Source organism: Etheostoma cragini, chromosome 5 (genome assembly GCF_013103735.1).
Source record: "Etheostoma cragini isolate CJK2018 chromosome 5, CSU_Ecrag_1.0, whole genome shotgun sequence".
In the NCBI taxonomy this organism is placed as follows: domain Eukaryota; kingdom Metazoa; phylum Chordata; class Actinopteri; order Perciformes; family Percidae; genus Etheostoma; species Etheostoma cragini.
The window spans coordinates 10,504,161-10,521,294 of record NC_048411.1 but is presented as its reverse complement, the minus strand read 5'-3'; the positions used below and the strand labels follow the sequence as shown (position 1 = coordinate 10,521,294).

At 41.3% G+C, this 17,134-nt stretch overlaps 2 protein-coding genes across 4 annotated transcripts in view; both read left to right on the top strand.

Moving 5' to 3' along the window:
• The window catches only part of c5h9orf64 (chromosome 5 C9orf64 homolog), a 6,755-nt gene extending 2,944 nt beyond the window's left edge, over nt 1-3,811 (top strand). For all 3 annotated transcript variants that reach the window (XM_034871142.1, XM_034871143.1, XM_034871141.1), the window contains exons 4-7: nt 1,213-1,325; nt 2,109-2,252; nt 2,807-3,002; nt 3,115-3,811. In XM_034871142.1, coding sequence (XP_034727033.1) covers nt 1,213-1,325; nt 2,109-2,252; nt 2,807-3,002; nt 3,115-3,344 — 683 coding nt within the window. In that variant the 3' untranslated portion in view covers nt 3,345-3,811. The remainder of the gene's footprint in view (nt 1-1,212; nt 1,326-2,108; nt 2,253-2,806; nt 3,003-3,114) is intronic.
• A 653-nt stretch (nt 3,812-4,464) lies between these two features.
• Nucleotides 4,465-17,011, top strand: LOC117944362 (kinesin-like protein KIF27). Its single transcript, XM_034871090.1, has 15 exons — nt 4,465-5,075; nt 5,506-5,706; nt 6,580-7,577; nt 7,852-7,995; nt 8,095-8,271; nt 8,453-8,649; nt 10,503-10,621; nt 10,763-10,894; nt 12,472-12,683; nt 13,061-13,105; nt 13,329-13,499; nt 13,641-13,832; nt 13,944-14,171; nt 14,765-14,963; nt 15,098-17,011. The coding sequence occupies exons 1-15, from the start codon at nt 4,778-4,780 to the stop codon at nt 15,703-15,705; spliced, it is 3,921 nt and encodes a 1,306-aa protein (XP_034726981.1). The 5' UTR covers nt 4,465-4,777; the 3' UTR covers nt 15,706-17,011.
• The last annotated feature ends 123 nt before the right edge of the window (nt 17,012-17,134 follow it).

Here is a 17,134-nt window from a genome sequence, read left to right as displayed (position 1 = left end):
GGCCAAGTACAGGGATATCCTGGACGAAAACCTTTTCCAGAGTGCTCTGGACCTCAGACTGGGCCGAAGGTTTACCTGATCTTTTGCTGAAGTACACTGTACACTTATCCCATGGCTTAAACCACAACCTGCCAACACTGTGAATTTACAGCGGTTTGTTCAAATGCTAATGTAAGATGAGATTTATTTTGTGAATAGTTTGTTAACATATTTTAATATTTAATATTTTAGTTAATTTAGTTTAAGGTTACTGAAATGAATCACATATTTCCATCAATTGTATATTTATAGTGTATTCTGTTCTTTGAGTTAACATTGTACCTTGCCTGTATTTCAGGAACAGGTAGGCGGAGGGATATGATGAGATGCTGAAGCATGTTTTTTTATGAGTCTTGAGTTGTTTTTACGTTGGAAGGAGTGTCATTAAAAAGTGGACCAAGTTACACAGTCAAAGCTGTCTCCGTGCTCTTCCTCTGTCCACGCCCCAAAAGTACTTGTATGTAGTAATAACAAGTTAACGCTAACAATCACTAGCGTTACACTAACACACTTCTGATGAAACTGTTAACCACGCATTCAAAACAGAAGGGATTCCAGTCCCGTGCATTTCAAACACTGCTGATGGCAATTTCAGCTGAAAACCCGAGCAGGTGTCTTGCTTTAGACCTTTAGTACATGTATTTATAGATGGTAGTTAGCAGGTGCATGGCAAGAGAAGACATCAAATGTGATGATGAAAACATGTGGCCTGATGCTGGAGAGAGGCAGGATTAGTCACACAATTCTTTGTTACTATTACGTACCTTTAGTTTGTAACATTTTACGTAAATTATGTAAATTACTACAGATAAAATATACATATATATATATATATATATATATATATATATATATTCAGCAAAATGCTGATTTTCATTCCTTCTTGTTTACTTTAAAATTTTTATAAAATAAGAAATTTCATGTGACATTTTTTTACTTTTCTTTAAAGAAAATGTTGATTTGTGTGAAGTCACTCAAACTATTCAAACTGTAAAGATGAAAAGATTCTTATTTCTCTATTGCTGTCTGATGCTATTGTTTTTAGTCTCAGTGTGTTCTGAGTGGCAGTGTGTGTTGTCGCGATGAGGATTGTTCAAAGTGTTTCGCTGCACTGAGCCTGTTTTGAGATGTGCAAGTAAAGGATCTGAATACTTCTTCCACCACTGTCCACAGGTATACCCATCACCGATCCAAAGTACTTCTCTCAGATGAGTGTGGAGGAGTTGGGACACGTCCTTCGATCAGACAATGAAACACCCATGCCCATGCTACAGGAGCGTCACCAGGTTCTAACTTATCATGTCAATGTCCCGTATCCATCATACGATGGATGTAACAATCATCTAAGTCCGCAAGTTGCTTTAATGATTTTACATTTGTATCCCGATCATACATTCATGCCTCGTGTTTTTACATATGTTTGAAACTTCACAAAAGTGTTGGCTTGAACCCCGGGAGACTCAGCACTTACGTAGCACAAAACAAAAGCAGTGCTTTAGACTCTGAACAAAGAAGGTAGACTGACTCGAAAACAAGCGTTTTATCACTTCCCTACATAGCACATTATATATCTGAGATTATATTGGTTCTGTGTTTTTTTTATGTGTGTTTTTATTTACATACATATTTACAAGTGAAAATAATTCATGAAACTCTAACAATTTTCCTTAACAGGTTACAATTTAATAGATTGTTTACAGTCTTTTCATGTTAACTAAGAAAAAAAGGGGGGTGGGTTAATATGATTTTTTTGGGGGCATTTTCGGCCTTTATTATTGACAGGACAGGTGAAGACATGGAAGGGGAGAGAGAGGGGGAATGACACGCAGCAAAGTGACGCAGGTCGGAGTCCAACCCGGCCCCGCTGCGTCAAGGAGTAATACATATATCTATTTATGGGCGCCTGCTCTACCAACTGAGCTCTCTGGGCGCCCCAAAAAACAGATTTTATAAATCATGTAATCATCTCTGTCAGTGTTACATTATTAGCTAAATGTATTCTCGTTAAGAAAAGTGGAAAATTAAACTATTCAAATTGAAACCATCCCATTCTGAATCTTCCTAATAAGGTGCTAACTGAAGGCGGCCGCGTGCTGCTGGAACACGGCGGAAGCTTCCGGAGTTTTATCAGCCGAGCTGGGAATGACGCCCGGAAGATGGTGGAACTCGTCGTGGAGAAGATCCCTTCCTACAGGGACGAAGCTACATATGAGGTTAGAAAGAGGGATTAGGGTGGGAAAACATTTCATGTTTAAGGAAATTGTGGATAAAAGTTAATGAATGCCGGAATTCTGTTTCCACAAAGCATCCTTGCATTTTTTATGTTTTTTTCTACTCGCCAATCTTACAGATAGCACATGACAATAATTAACTACATCTCAGATACAAAAATAATCATAATTTCTGGTTGGATAGGTGTCTGTTTAACATCTAATTGTAACTTCCACATTTGGAAAAAATAGCTATGAGGCATTTTATCTTTTTAATTTTACAGAGTCAATGTGCATGTACAATGAGTGTAATAGAAAAATGTATGCATTCGGAGAACTTAAGATGAATTGTGACGTGAGAGTTCCATCTCCTGGCCAAAGACAGTGTGGCAATGATGCTCTGTTCATATTTATACAGTGGGTGAAGGAGCAAATTACACTTTTTGCACATACACTGTTGCCATGATACTGTCTTTGTGGAAAAATATCTGTCTATTCCCAAATAGCAACGGATAAGACAGCACATATGGTATGAACTGCCCCACTGTTTGTTTTAGGGCAAGAGGATCTCGTTCTACAAGCGAGCGCAAATCCTGGTGGCAGATTTTTGGGGCGTCATGGAGGCCAGAGGAGAGGGGGACATCATTGACATGGACTGGCTCACCATGTTTGCGGACTACAGGGTCCCCCAGGCTCTCGTCTACCTCGGAGCACTCCGATACTCTGACGCACTGATGCAGGCGCTGAACAACGGTGAGACAGGAGTATATGTGTGCATGTGATTCTCTGGTCATAAAGATATTATCATTTAGAAGCAGTAAGGTATAATCTCTCTCTTTGTGTTATGTGTTTATCTTTTTCTCAGGCGAGCTGCTGAGTTCAGGGGACAGGAGAGAGGTCGAGATCCGAGGTTGTTCGGTTTGGTCTGTGGAGCTGATCAAAGACCGCCTATGCAAGCTGGTGCAGGAGAGAGACGGACAGACCTGCACCGTCAACTCGGCAGTCATCGACTTCTACCTGTGGCCTTATGCCAAGCAGCACCACAAAGAGATGGCCCACATTCCCATACACCACACACGCTGTATTTACTACTGACAAGCTGGCTGGAATGATTACATACAGTAGGCTGCACCTCTCAGTGTGCAGCCTTGGCATCGGTGCCTTTCCTTGGGAGAAAGCCAATCATGTCTCTGTGCCAGATATATGTACTGTACAAATGAGCTTCTCTGTAGCTGTAATGGAAACAGGTGTCAAGCTTGTTGGTCTATGTGGGTAGCAGCACCGTTGTCCATTCACAGTCAATTAAAATGTTTACTGTTGTTGACATGGAACATTTTCTAACAAACATCTCGTTGTTATAAAGAGCAGGTGATCATATGCTGTATGTGACTATTCATCAATGACTGAATGATGTGGACATACACATTAACAACAATAAAAATAAAATATTTTCAATAGATATTGTTAAGTTGCTTCTTTTAGAGAACAACAAATTAATTTCCTAAAGCAGGACAAATGTCTGCAGGGAAAATCCTAACGGAAGGAAAGTCTTTTTAAGGTTTCAAAAGATTTATAATGTGGACTAAAACTGTTTGTGTAAGAAGCACGTAGCATGGACGGCTACTTTATAAAAAATGGTTGAAATTAGGTTAATGTGAACTTTAAAAACACATTATTTAGCTGAAAGTACAGTATTTGGAGACATATATTGTTTGTGTGGAGAAAGAAGAGAGGAAATTGAAGAAAGGGCAGGAGAAGAAGCAGCAGTCTTGAACAAATACACCAGAAATATCATATAAGACTAACTTTTCCTTGGGGAAGATTTAACTGGAATAACATATGGTAAACTGGTAATGAATATAATATGATAATGTAAGAGAAATATATTACGAAAAAGTTGTTGGAGAGATTTAAACCTGAAAGTGAACATTCATCATTAAAAAATATAATTACTAATAAATAAAGTAGAATTTACAAAATAATCAAATTGTAAAATAATGTATTCAATTACTACAACTTCGACCATTATTATTATTGTTATTGAGTTCATTTTAATTTTATTATTCTGGTTATGTTTTGTTTTTACTTGCTGTTGATGTAGGCTAGGTATATGCATGATATCAGTGGGTGGCGCTGTTGCCTTCACGTACCACTCGGTCCTCCCACCATGAAGACTCTTGAACACCTCACCTGGTTTCCTTGACTGTTGCTGCTCAGCAGCGGCGGTTTCTTGGGCAACCAAGGAGCGACAACAAACCAAAGATGGGTCCAAGTTCACAACACGCCAAATAAGAACGAGGACGACAGTTAAAAACAAACATAATATTACACGGTTTGTTTTGGTAAAATGTAGGTCATTGGCTCATGTTTATTTCGTACCTAACACGTTTAGGAGCTCGAATTAGAAAGTGCCACCAACACTCAGCTGTGAGACACTGGGATGAAGGTGAAACTCTATTAGCTAACGTTAACGTACGTTAACGTACATTAACGATAGTTTGTCTCAGTAACGTTAGCTACACTTCACCATGAGCGAGGAATGTGTCCGGGTGGCGGTCCGTATCCGACCCCTGCTTCCCAAAGAAGTCCTCCACAACCACCAGGTGTGTGTCCGGGTGGTGCCGGGCTCCTCACAGGTGATGGTCGGCTCAGACCGACTCTTCTCATTCGACCACGCGTTTGAACCGACAGCCAGCCAGGATGAGGTCTACGAGTCTTGCGTCCAGCCCCTGGTGGAGTCCCTGGTCGACGGCTACAACGCCACCATCTTCTGTTATGGACAAACAGGGTCAGGGAAGACGTACACACTGGGAGGGGGGCGCCTGGGTAAGTTGTACAGAGCACAGGTGGTAAGTTTCATCCCTAAAATGATGAATTAGAAAGATCCAGAGTCTTTGCTTAGGGTACAGAGATGGACTGCTTAGTTAGACTGTTTGGGGAAAATGACATAGGGAGCTGCTGACTTGGAACTTGGAAAATATTTTCTTTGGGGTTCAGTAGCTTGGGGGGTTTGAAATATATTATGAAAGCTAGTCTGATGAGAAAATTATGGCACTTTTTTGTGTATTGTGTAAAAGCCAAAGTGGGCATCTGAAGGCCAAAGCAAGCTTTTCTGAGCAGTAAGTTGCAGTTGCCCCATGATAATCTTTTACAGATGTACTAGGGAACAGAACACAAAAGGTCACGTCTCATGTTTCACTCTCTGGTCTTTGCAACATGTACTTTATGTGTTAATTCCTTTCAAAACCTCTCTCAGATGAAGAGGGAGGAATTATTGACCGGGTGGCCCAGGATGTGTTCTTGATGCTGGGGGAGAAGAGGAAGAATAGTGATGGTGCGGAAGCCACAGTGCGGGTCTCGTATATGGAGCTGTACAAGGAGGAACTACGAGACCTGCTGGAGCTGCACACCATTCACAAAGAGCTTCACATCAGAGAGGATGAGAGGGGGAACACAGGTAGGCTAATTTAAAAGTATTTTTAAAAATGTTCAACCCGGTGGCAAGTATCTTTTTTTGTCAAGGACCTAGCTCGGACCAGTCACAGACTGATGGCAGCATCAATGTAGAGCCCAACAGTTTCTATGATAGTAACAGAATCATGGACAGATTTGCAACATATGCTTGCGCAATTAATTGTTATAAAATCCTGATCTTGATTCACCCTGTTCACGATTTAATTTTTAAATAATTTCGATTTATTTATTTGTTTTAATGACTTTGATTCTTATTTACGAGCCGACTGCATCCCAAACACACTACTTTCTTCTGTGAGTATTAAACATTAACTGTATAAAATAGGTTTTAATGCTCTCCCTTCTCTTCATTGAAGCCTCTATGTTTACAGGCTGGTGGTGATGCGCAATGTGTTATAGGTGGCAACAAAAATCTATGTCTGATGGTGCCAATTTATTTAGTTTTTTCATAGTTCATGTGTGCAATAAACATCACAGTTCGTAAGAAAAAAGTTGTGACAGAGAATCGTGATACCAATTCAGAGCAAAAAAAATGCGAGTCATGTTTTTCCCCGAATCGTGTAGGCCTTCTGCAAAATTGAAAATTTAAAAAAAGATAAACAAACATGCCTTAGTGCCCTATATTTTATTTAGTGCTATAAAGCTAACTCAAGTTTTGAAAATATACTATGGCTAAGTTTCCACCCAAGCCACCCAAGTGTAACTGTAGCTTAAAAAATAAATTTAAAATAATTCTCAGATTCTTCCATCTGGTGGTCCACCAGGCTTGCACTATGCTGGGGGAAACCCTGCAACTCAGTGTAAAAGCGTTTTGCTTATAAAGTAAATCATTGGGTGGTTTTGTTTGTGTTTTCAGTGGTGATGGGAGCCAAAGAGATGGTCGTCTCCTCAGCAGAGGAGCTACTAAGTGTTCTAGAGACGGGCAATGCCCTGCGCCATACTGGAACCACAGGGATGAATGAGCACTCCAGTCGCTCTCACGCCATTTTCACCCTTCAGCTTATCCAGTGTTGCCATAACAACAGCTCTTCCTTAAAATCTGTTCGCTCTTCCAAACTCTGCCTGGTTGACCTAGCAGGCTCAGAGCGTGCTGGAAAAACTGGAAACACTGGAACACGACTCAAAGAGTCTGTTCATATCAACACAGGCCTGCTTGCACTGGGCAACGTCATCCGTGCCCTCTCTGACCCTGCTCGAAATCGCCGTGGTAACAACTGCAACAGTGTACACATACCGTACCGTGATGCCAAGATCACCCGTCTTCTCCGTGATTCATTGGGAGGCAATGCCCATACGCTGATGGTGGCGTGTGTGAGCCCCTCTCACCACAGTGTAGCTGAGACTCTGAGTGTCCTGCAGTTTGCATCAAAGGTTCGTCACATTCGTAACCGTCCTGGAGCTATATCTACTCATACAGAGGTTAAATCATGTCCTACAACCTGGGACCCTGGTGAGGCTCGACTGGGTGAACTTGAGTATGAAGTACAGACCCTGAGAGAGCTACTTAAAGAGAAGGAGAGAGAGATGGAAAAGGTGACAGTTGGAAGAGCTGGAGAGGGGGACGACTTCAAACTGCTCAGTCAGATGAGGATGTCTGATCCAGATAAAGAGGTGATACAAGAGGAACCGTCCCAGTACTGCCTCCTGGCACAGGAAGCCGCTGCCCTGTTTGCAGATATCTCTAGCCACACGCCAAGTCATTCTTTCAGGCAGCGGCTGCAGGATTGGCAGGAGAGACTGACGGCTGTCAATCACTTACATCAAGCTTACGAGAAGGATTGTTCAGAGGGGCGTGGAGATCAACCCCATCATATCACCATATTAAAGCTCAGAGAAGAACTCAACAGATGCAAGGTAAATATAACAAGTAAAAAAGATGCCATTAAAGGTCAAATAACATTTAATAAAGGCCACATTCCATTTAGGTGTGCCAGTAGAGTCAGGGCCCTTGCCTTGTGGCACCTGTATTTCCCTTTGATTATGTCTAATTAAATGAATGAGTGATGTCCTAGCTTGCCTAAGTGGAGATCCTGCTATCAAAAGCAAAGAAAAAGAGGGTTTCTGAACTTATAAGAAATCACTATGTCATGGTAAAGAAAAGAAAGCTCTCTCTTTGTGTGTCTCTCAGGAAGCTCTCACCATAGAAGAACAACTATTGGAGCAGAAAGATGCCGAGCTGCAACAGGTCCAAAAACAAGTAGAGAAACTTCTTCAAGAGAGAAAAACCTACCTTCAGGACTTAGAGGAAGAAAAGAAACGTACTTGTAGACAGGTGAGGAGAAGAGGAGTTTGAGTGGAGCTCTATAATACAATAGGAAAGGACAATGACGCTAGTATTCTATGTTGCAAAATTGTGTGTGAATGTTTTCAGACGGAACATCTTGTGGACCAGCAGATCATCATCAACCGTCTTCGCAGCGACCTTGTGACATTTAGGGGTGCAACCTCAGCGGCAACCGTGGAAACAGGGACCTTTGGGGACTCAGGCAAGAGACCACACAGTGTCCCTCTGATCAGACATAGCTGTGGACACGGAGCTTCCAGGAGGGTTGGTAGCTGCACTGTTTTGGTGTGTGTGTGCTTGTGTTTGGGTTTTTGTGTGTGTGTGTGTGTGTGTTATACCGGTTGCACTTGACCTTTGATTGTAGTAAGCACTTAATGATGTTGCTACATACATTTATATGTTTATGGCTGTGCATGTAATTGTTCAAATGCATGTGTGTTTTTAGATCCACTCTAGTCCCCCGGCCTATTCCCTGGAGAGGGTGATGGCAGCCTTTAAAATGCGGGGTCATCTCCTGCTGGCTGAGATTGAGCAGAAGGAAAAGGTGTACTCTCCATTCATAAAACAACAGGCAGAGAGCAAAGACGGGGATCAAGAGAACGAGGAGGAGGATGATATCTTTGTGGGCAGAATGGGATTTAGGTGAGAGCCTGTATAATACAAGCCTACTTGTTCTTTCTTTGTCAGGCCACCAGTGATTCACTAAATCAAATAAAATTTTTAGCAAAGCAACCTTTATTCCTCCCACTTTGTAGAGCAGTGACCTCCACGCTCCCACGTGGGAAGAAAGGCACAGTAGTAGGCTTTCTTTGTCAGTCCGGTGATACACTAAAATTCTGGTGTCAAGGATGACTGCGTTTTTTGCTGTCAGCCACCTGCCTGTTCAGATGAGGTCAACAAAGCACTTGTCACTTTAGTTAGTGCACCTCTCACATATCACACTAGGGCTGTAATCAACCAAAGAAGATCTTGGTCGACTGAAGTCGTGTAAATTTACACAAAAAATTGACTGGGGTCGGGTGCGGTGCGGAGGGGCGGAAATAGTGTAAGATTAATTAACTGTACTGTCCCGCAGTACTTGTGCTTGTAGGTTATTTGCAGTATATTAAATTGTTTTTGACCCAATTATTTTGCCTTGAAATGCCGCTCGTCTGTCGGTGTCTGTCAGTGCCTCGCTGTGTTGTATTAACTCTGAAACTTTCTCTTTGAGTCCCTCACATTTTGCGTGCTGGCGCTGTATATTAACAATTTCTTAAAACCTCAGCCCTCCGCAACAGCAATGGGCCTCATATCCGGAGCAATAAATTCGACAATTCCTTCGGGGATATTATTTTTGCGTTTGGATGATAGAGGCTTAACATCCAGCGTGGTCTGGGGGGGTCTGGGGGACGCTACTGTAGTTGCGGGTGCGCCAGTAGTTATATAACGATTATTAGACTATGTAATATGCCAATTTTGATATGTTCATATAGCCTGTTCAAAACAGACAGGGCAACTTAACACAGACAAGTTAGCTCACTGTTTTTAGGTGATACGCCATCTTTACAGTCGAGCTGCGATATGCAAACTGTTACTTGCAAACTTTGGGTTCAACTTATTTCCGTTATCTATTTTTGTAACATGCTGCCACACTGCCGATGTCTTCGACATGGTTGAGGACGACTGCCTGGAAATTAAACACTCACAATTGAATAAATATTCAGGAAAACCACTAAAACAAGGCTTTCGAAATCTTTCTTCAATCTGTCCCAAGTGGGTTGGGCTAATCCATAAAAAAAGAAAACAAGGGGGGTGTTCTGAAGACAGACTGTTACCTGTGCAACAGGGATGCTCTGAAAACACCCCCATTAGCAATTAGTGCTTTCCACCAATAGACCGTAACAGTCTATGCTTCCACTGGATCAAATAACGCGGCAAAAAAATCGACCAATCAGAATTTTTTTCCGAGCCAGAACGTATCGACCAATAAATCGACTAGTCGACTGGGAGATTACAGCCCTAAATCACACAAACTTCTTATGCGTTTTTCATACACTATACACATACTAGGAGAAACATTTAAATGAAAGCAAAAATGCAGTTTTAATTGTGGTAATTTTGATATCACCAATCTGTTGCCATGCCAGTCTGTGGCCTCAAAGTAGTCAACAACATGGTCTTAGAGTTTCTCACAGCCTTCTAATTTATGCAAAGCAAATTTTTGGGCATAAAGGAGATGTGACATCACTGGGGGGTGCAATGTGAAGATGTAGCAGGGAGCACACAGCTTTGAAAGAAGATGAAAGGAGCCAGGCTCTAACATACATTGTTAATGTATAACAGTTTTCCACTTCTAATACCACTTTGTTTCCAAGTAATGCTGGTGTGCTGTTCGCCACAGAAGTAAATAAAAGTGCTTGACCTAAATTTCACACTTCAATAATATCTGTTTTTCCTCACAACAGTGAGTTAATCTGAAATGATCGGCCTAATCAAATATTGTGACGTTAATCCAGGCGTTCTTTAAATCGAACATGGACCAGCCGGCAGAAGAAATTAACTCTGAAAGAGAAGAACTCTGGACTAGACCAAACATCTAATGGAGATCCAGTAGGACAGCCTCAGCGAGTCACAGGTAGACATTACATGTATTTTACTTTATTCTACAGTCTTTTGTTTCTTTTTCTTTTTGTATCTTCTGTGACATTCTAAGGAGTTATTTTATATCAAAGAAGTTTCTTTTCGTTTCATATAGTCAGTTGCTATTTTTTCACAGGGACTAAAGAAAACCACGCCAAGCATGCGAGGAAGGCGAGACTGAGAGCCCGCTTTGCTCAGAGAAGGATCCAAGAACTGTCAGTCAACATGAGCATGAAAGAGGAGCTCATCAAAAAGCTTGACAAAACTGGTGTGTTTATATAAATACATAATGTGTATTCCTATTGTGAGCTGGTTCTGATGTACTCCAGAATCTGAAATGCAAGTGTCAATCTTGGCGCTGTTAGGAGTCTAGGCCACTGTAAAACAAAGTGGCACTACTAGTGGTTTGGTGCTGTTTCACATGTCACAAATACTTCATCTCGGATCGAGTTACTTAGACTACTATGCAACCTCACTACCCCTCAGTTAGGTTCTCAGGATTAATTAAAGGTCCCGTGACATGGTGCTCAATGGATGCTTTCATATATAGACCTTAGTGGTCCCCTAATACCATATCTGAAGTCTCTTTTATATACCCCTTAGTGGTCCCCTAATACCATATCTTAAGTCTCTTTTATATACCCCTTAGTGGTCCCCTAATACCATATCTGAAGTCTACTTTGTATAGACCTTAGTGGTCCCCTAATACCATATCTGAAGTCTCTTTTATATAGACCTTAGTGGTCCCCTAATAACATATCTGAAGTCTCTTTTATATAGACCTTAGTGGTCCCCTAATAACATATCTGAAGTCTATTTTATATAGACCTTAGTGGTCCCCTAATAACATATCTGAAGTCTATTTTATATAGACCTTAGTGGTCCCCTAATAACATATCTGAAGTCTATTTTATATACCCCTTAGTGGTCCCCTAATACTGTATCTGATGTCTCTTTCCCAAAAAAGAGGGGGGGGGGGGCTTAACCCACTGCCACTTTGCTCGTTTTAAAGCCATGATGTCTCTCTCCCATGGGTTGGTCAGATTCTTTGGGCAAGCAAAGCAAAGAAAGGGGAAGTAACCTTGCCCCTTATGACCTCATAAGGGACAAGATTGCAGATTGGCACATCTGAGCTTTAATTTTTTCAAAGGCAGGGCAGGATACCCAGGGCTTGGTTTAAACCGGTTTAATCGCATATTTCTAGCAACAAGGGGACCAAAGGCAGGCTCGGGAAAATCATCTTAATGTTAAAAAACCTCACTAAGTGAAATGTTCATGCCATGGGACCTTTTAAGGGTTAAGGATGAGTGAGATTAAAGGCCTTTTACCAGAGTCTCTAATCACTCGGTATGGAATGCCAATAACCACATAATTGCAAGCGGCAGTATTCTAACTCTAACGCAAGCAATTATGCAAATTGGTAATTTCATCATTCATGTTTCAGTATGTGTTAAAATACAAGGTGTATCTCAGCCTAGGGTTAGGTCAGTAGCTGACAAAGAGCACAGAGGACAGAAAACAGCCTATCTCTAAAAGTATGGCGTCAGAGACAGTTGATGAACCATTAGAAGGACCTAAAATCCAGGATTTTTAGGTTTGGAAATAAAGCTGTTGTGGCTTGAGGCCCTCTGAACCAAGGTCTACGAAAGGAGCAAAAAGAGAGAAAATACAGATTTTAAGTCTCTTCAAAACCTGTTTGGATGAGAATGCTGTGCTTTTTACCATGGGCAGGCTAATTCTGATTCACCTTGGATCAACTGGAACTTTGCACACCAGTGAATCATAACAGTAGTTTCTAATTTCCACCCATATTTGCATCTCTAAATATGTGTATTTGTCTGACAGCCAAAGAGACCCAAGCAGTGGAAAGACATGGCAGGCTCAGTGATGATGGCAAAACAGTTGATGTGTTGGCAAGACTTTCCATGCAGAGCCAGCAGGTCCGTGCAGAAGTGTACCGCAGCCTGCAGCACATGAGACTGCAGAGAGCACAGCTTCAGAGCAGCCTCAGGCAGCAGGGAGAGACCAACAACAACAAAAACCTTGACCAAAATGGGGTTAGTTTTACATATTGATTAACCAAGTAACATCAAACCTGTTATCTAGACAGTGAAACACAGCCAGTTAAGCTAGTACACTTTGTGGAGAAGCAATACTGTATCCACAATATAAAAAGATATTGAAAAATAACTTTTTGATAGTTCTATGTGCTACTTTTTGTCAGGGATCTTTAACACCTACCTTTTTTGCTTTAAATGAATTAAAGTTGGTTCAACTTGGGTTTAAATATGAAGCGGGTCTCATTTTAAGAGCACTAACCCGGATCTAAGTCCTAGTTGAGTTGAGTTGAGTTGGGAAATGCAAAACTGACTGAGCATGGGTAAATAATGAATGGCTCCTTTGAGTAAACATGATCTGTGTTTTTTGTTTATAGGAGAAAAGGGCAGGAGATTTGACTGTGTACAAAACCAAGGAAAAGGTAAACATTGTTATTGAATGCAGAAAGGTTTGTTTTGCCTTTTCTCCTTTCAAAACAGCCATTTTAAAGGCTTTTTCTTTTTCTTTTGTATTTTTGTCTTTTTAAGTTACTATCTCTACCTCTTTGTCGTTGTCATTGTCTTCTTATCCTAATTTTGCTTTCACCTCCTTCCTTCTCTACCCTTTCCCCCTCTCCCACTTTTTGCTCCTTGGCCTCACCGTAGCTGCATGGCTGGAATTGGCTGGAGGAGGAGGAGGAGGAGGTGTTGCAGAAGAGAGCGGCGCTGCAGGAGCTGGAGGAGGAGCTGCAGAGGAGAGAGGAGGTGCTCCTGCGCAGAGAGGCCTGTCTGCAACAGAAGAACAAGCTGGAGATAAAGATGCTGCAGTCCAGCCAGGTCAGCCTGCATATGTGCTGGTGCTTCTGCGTGATATTATGTTAAGTTTTTACTAGATTTAGCAAATATTGTGACAAGGCTGTTTAGCAATGAAACTTATGGATTAGGTCAATATGCATTATTAATTCAATGAATTTTCAGGCTCTGAGTCAGGACCTGCTGCGTGTGTCACTACGGTTGGAGACTCTGGAGGAGCAGCTGCAGAGCAGCAGCCATGTGAGGCAGACCGGAGGAGTCACCTTAGAGGAACTGGAGAAAGAGAGAGACGTGCTGAAAAAGAAGAGAAACACTCTGGACAGCCAGCTGAAAGACAACAGAGTGCTCACTGTGGAGGTCAGAAAAACCAGAACATTGTACACAGGACGTTATGACATGTTGTTTATTGTTCATCAGTGGGCATCTTTTTAATTTTGCACACTTGGATTTGTGCGTGTCTTGATGTAGGAGGAGCATTCATTGCTTCAGCTGGAGGAAGCTATTGAAGCTCTGGACGCAGCCCTGGAGTTTAAAAACAACTCGATCCATGAAAAACAGAAGAAGTGGCTAATCACAGACTACTCTTTGCATCAATCGCAAAGCCCTGAACCCGCCCAACTCTGTGATGTCATCAGGAAGCTGAAGAGGCTCTCACCACCTGAGGCCTCGGAGCTGCTCATCAAATATTTCAACAAGGTAAAATAAAAGGCCGGCTCACATATGGACACATGCAACATTCAGCTCTGCATACAAAGTCCTACATGATCTCAATTCAAGTTTCTTTACCAGTGAATGCTCTTCACTTCCTTTCCTCTGATTCCTATGTTTGTATATTCGCAAGTAAATTCCATGTGTGCATTGAAACTGAACACTGACTTCTCCTCTTTCTGTTTAAGCTTGAGATTTTTGTTTCTCCTTTTCTCTTCCTCTGTTATTTACCCTCGCTTGTGTCTCTCCCCAGGTGATGAGCTTCTGTGAGTCAGAAATACAGCTGCACTATTTGTTTAATACTAATTAAATTATACATCCTCCTTCCCTCTGCTTCTCTAATGCTCCCTACTGTGCCCTTCATCTTACCACCTGATACATCTTAATTGCATCAACTGTTTTAACTTCTCTTCAGAATGTGGGTTTGCACCATGATGAACTCCCTACCATCTGTTTTGCTCTGTCCTTTATTTTTCTTTGCTGGTTTGAGAGTAAACAAATGTGTTGTTATATTATGTGTAATGTTAATTGTTTCTCTGCACTGTTCTCTGGCTCCCTCCCACCTTTATCAACCTCTCCAGGTTGTTTGTCTTCGAGAGATGGAACACCATTTGCGCTTGCGTTGTGAAGAGCTGGAGCTTCATGCTGGCGAGCAAGAGGTGGTGCTGAAGGAGATGGAGGTGGCCATGCAGCGCATGGCCCTGGATACAGACCGCAGACTGACCCAGCAGCACCAGGATCACCAGAACAACATCCAGCTACTGCTGCAGAAACTTAAAGGTGAGGAAAGTAGGACAGCCTGGACGAAACCATTTAAACGTGAAACCTTTTGTCCTATCCCTCTCCATAATATTTTGTTTCCCTGTGTGCGTGTGCATGTGCATGTGTGTATGTATGTATGTGTGTGTGTTTAGAGGGTGGCTCAGGAGAGGCACAGCAGGCTATTGAACACAGACTGGAGCATCTGGAGAAAGAGCTTTTTTTCTACAAAAGCTCCAGCCGGCAGCTTAAAAAGAAACTCAAAGAGCTTGTCAGTGACGCACTACACCCCATCAATCAGCCCTCACTAACACAAGAGCACACAAAAAAACACAATGTTCACTTAAACGCAAGTGTAAACAAACCCCAGATGCACACTGAAGAGGTACAGACACATAACACAACAACATACAAAAAGATGCAAGATGAGCAAACAGATAAAAAAACATTAAAAAGACATGCACACCAAACCCCCTTTCCCTCCTCATCTTCTGACCTCCAAGCACGCAAATTGACAAAAATGCCTGAATACAACCAGACACATACACAGTCCCACGGGAGGAGTGAAAGTGGGGCCAGTCAATCCGGGGAAAGTTTAGAGATGACAACAGTCCGTTTATGTCGCAGAGAGCTGAGACAGATCTCTCCAGCTGACTTGCAGGTCTATAGTTCTGCCACAAGGAGGCGACAGCCTGCTGTGGATACCAGCACAGAGTCAATACTAGAGGACTCTATAGAAGTTCCCCGAAACACTCACAGATGATGTTATCATGGTACAAAAGAGTCACTTGGCAGCAGCAGTGTGTACATCAGATTCCAGTTCGGTGCTAGTAAACAAAGGAACATTTGTGTTATGAATAACAAATTACAAAAAAACTCATTGACTAGGAATGAAACATCCCCTAATCTTAATTATCTTGTGAAAATGTTCATGTATTTGTTGGAAGATTTAAGGACTTTGCAGGGCTTTGAAGTCAGTGAGAAGCACCTAGCCTGGAACTTAGCCCCACCCACAACATTCGATGTTAGGAAATACATATTCTGACTAGAATCTGAGTATGATGACGTCCGGCTAAGAAGCACCCAGAAACCTATTAAATTACAATTACAATCAATATACTGGCGTATAAATAAAATAAATTATGTATGCAAGTTCATATTCACAATATACTAAAGAATGAGAAGAAATTTGAACAAGTTTTGTTCTCAGTTTTTCTTGTTAAATTGTCCTTTGTTCAACATGCCCATACCACTGTTGATGTAATATCACACAATAGTAAAACCACGTAAAATGAGAACTGCAGAGTTTATGACATATGATACTGAAATATGGTACATTTTGAGTGTGAACCATTTCATTCTTTTGCCATTGCACTGTCCTCCGTCCTAGTTATCCATTTTCTTGGTGGTCACAGATTTTCAAGATTCAGGCTATGCTGAATGTTGTGGAGTTTTACCGTTCAATAAGAGAAGAAGGGCCAGTGTTGTCATGACAACAGAATGCCCTTGATAAATGTCACATATAGATATAGAGACATTGACATGGCAGTGTTTTGAGTGAAACCTTCCATTTCATGATTACATATTTTGTCTCAGCTCTTGCCAGACCCAAATACAACACTGCACATCCCATTTTTCTATTGGATCTTAAGTTCCAAGCTCTTCTCCTAGATAGAGACATAAAACAAGTTTTAAAACAAATGTACATTGTGTGACAATGGTTTTTTCCATGCAAAAAGCAGAACATTTTTAATAGGATTTCTGTTGCCATAACATAGTAGCTCACCTTATGGTTCTGACTAACTGCATCCACTAAATTGATTCGCCGCTATTTTTGCAACACTAATAGTTTAAAAGATACAGTAAGTTAAAGAAAACATGTTCATCAACCTGTTGTAAAATGTAATCAAAAAGTGCCTGTCTCGTAAAGAAATATGCTTTGTCCTACACCTTTAGTTCTCAGCGTTTGCACTTAAAATGGTCACCGGATACAATATGTGTTTCGCACTACAGCAGTAATATAAAGCTTTATAGTACTTTTCAAGCCTTTTTATTTTTTGATACAAATTTTCTTTCCTTGTGCACTATGTAGTATTAGTTATATGTTTATTGCTGTGTAAATTGTTTTTATATGGATGACTCTTATTAAAGTCCAATGTATTAAACTTACTTAATATGCATATCATGTCTTA

Coding starts and splice junctions, on each gene's coding strand:
- LOC117944362 (XM_034871090.1), top strand. CDS start 4,778: ATGAGCGAGGAATGTGTCCGGGTGGCGGTCCGTATCCGACCCCTGCTT. Junction 5,076..5,505: donor ACTGGGAGGGGGGCGCCTGG/GTAAGTTGTACA, acceptor AACCTCTCTCAG/ATGAAGAGGGAGGAATTATT. Junction 7,996..8,094: donor AGAAACGTACTTGTAGACAG/GTGAGGAGAAGA, acceptor GAATGTTTTCAG/ACGGAACATCTTGTGGACCA.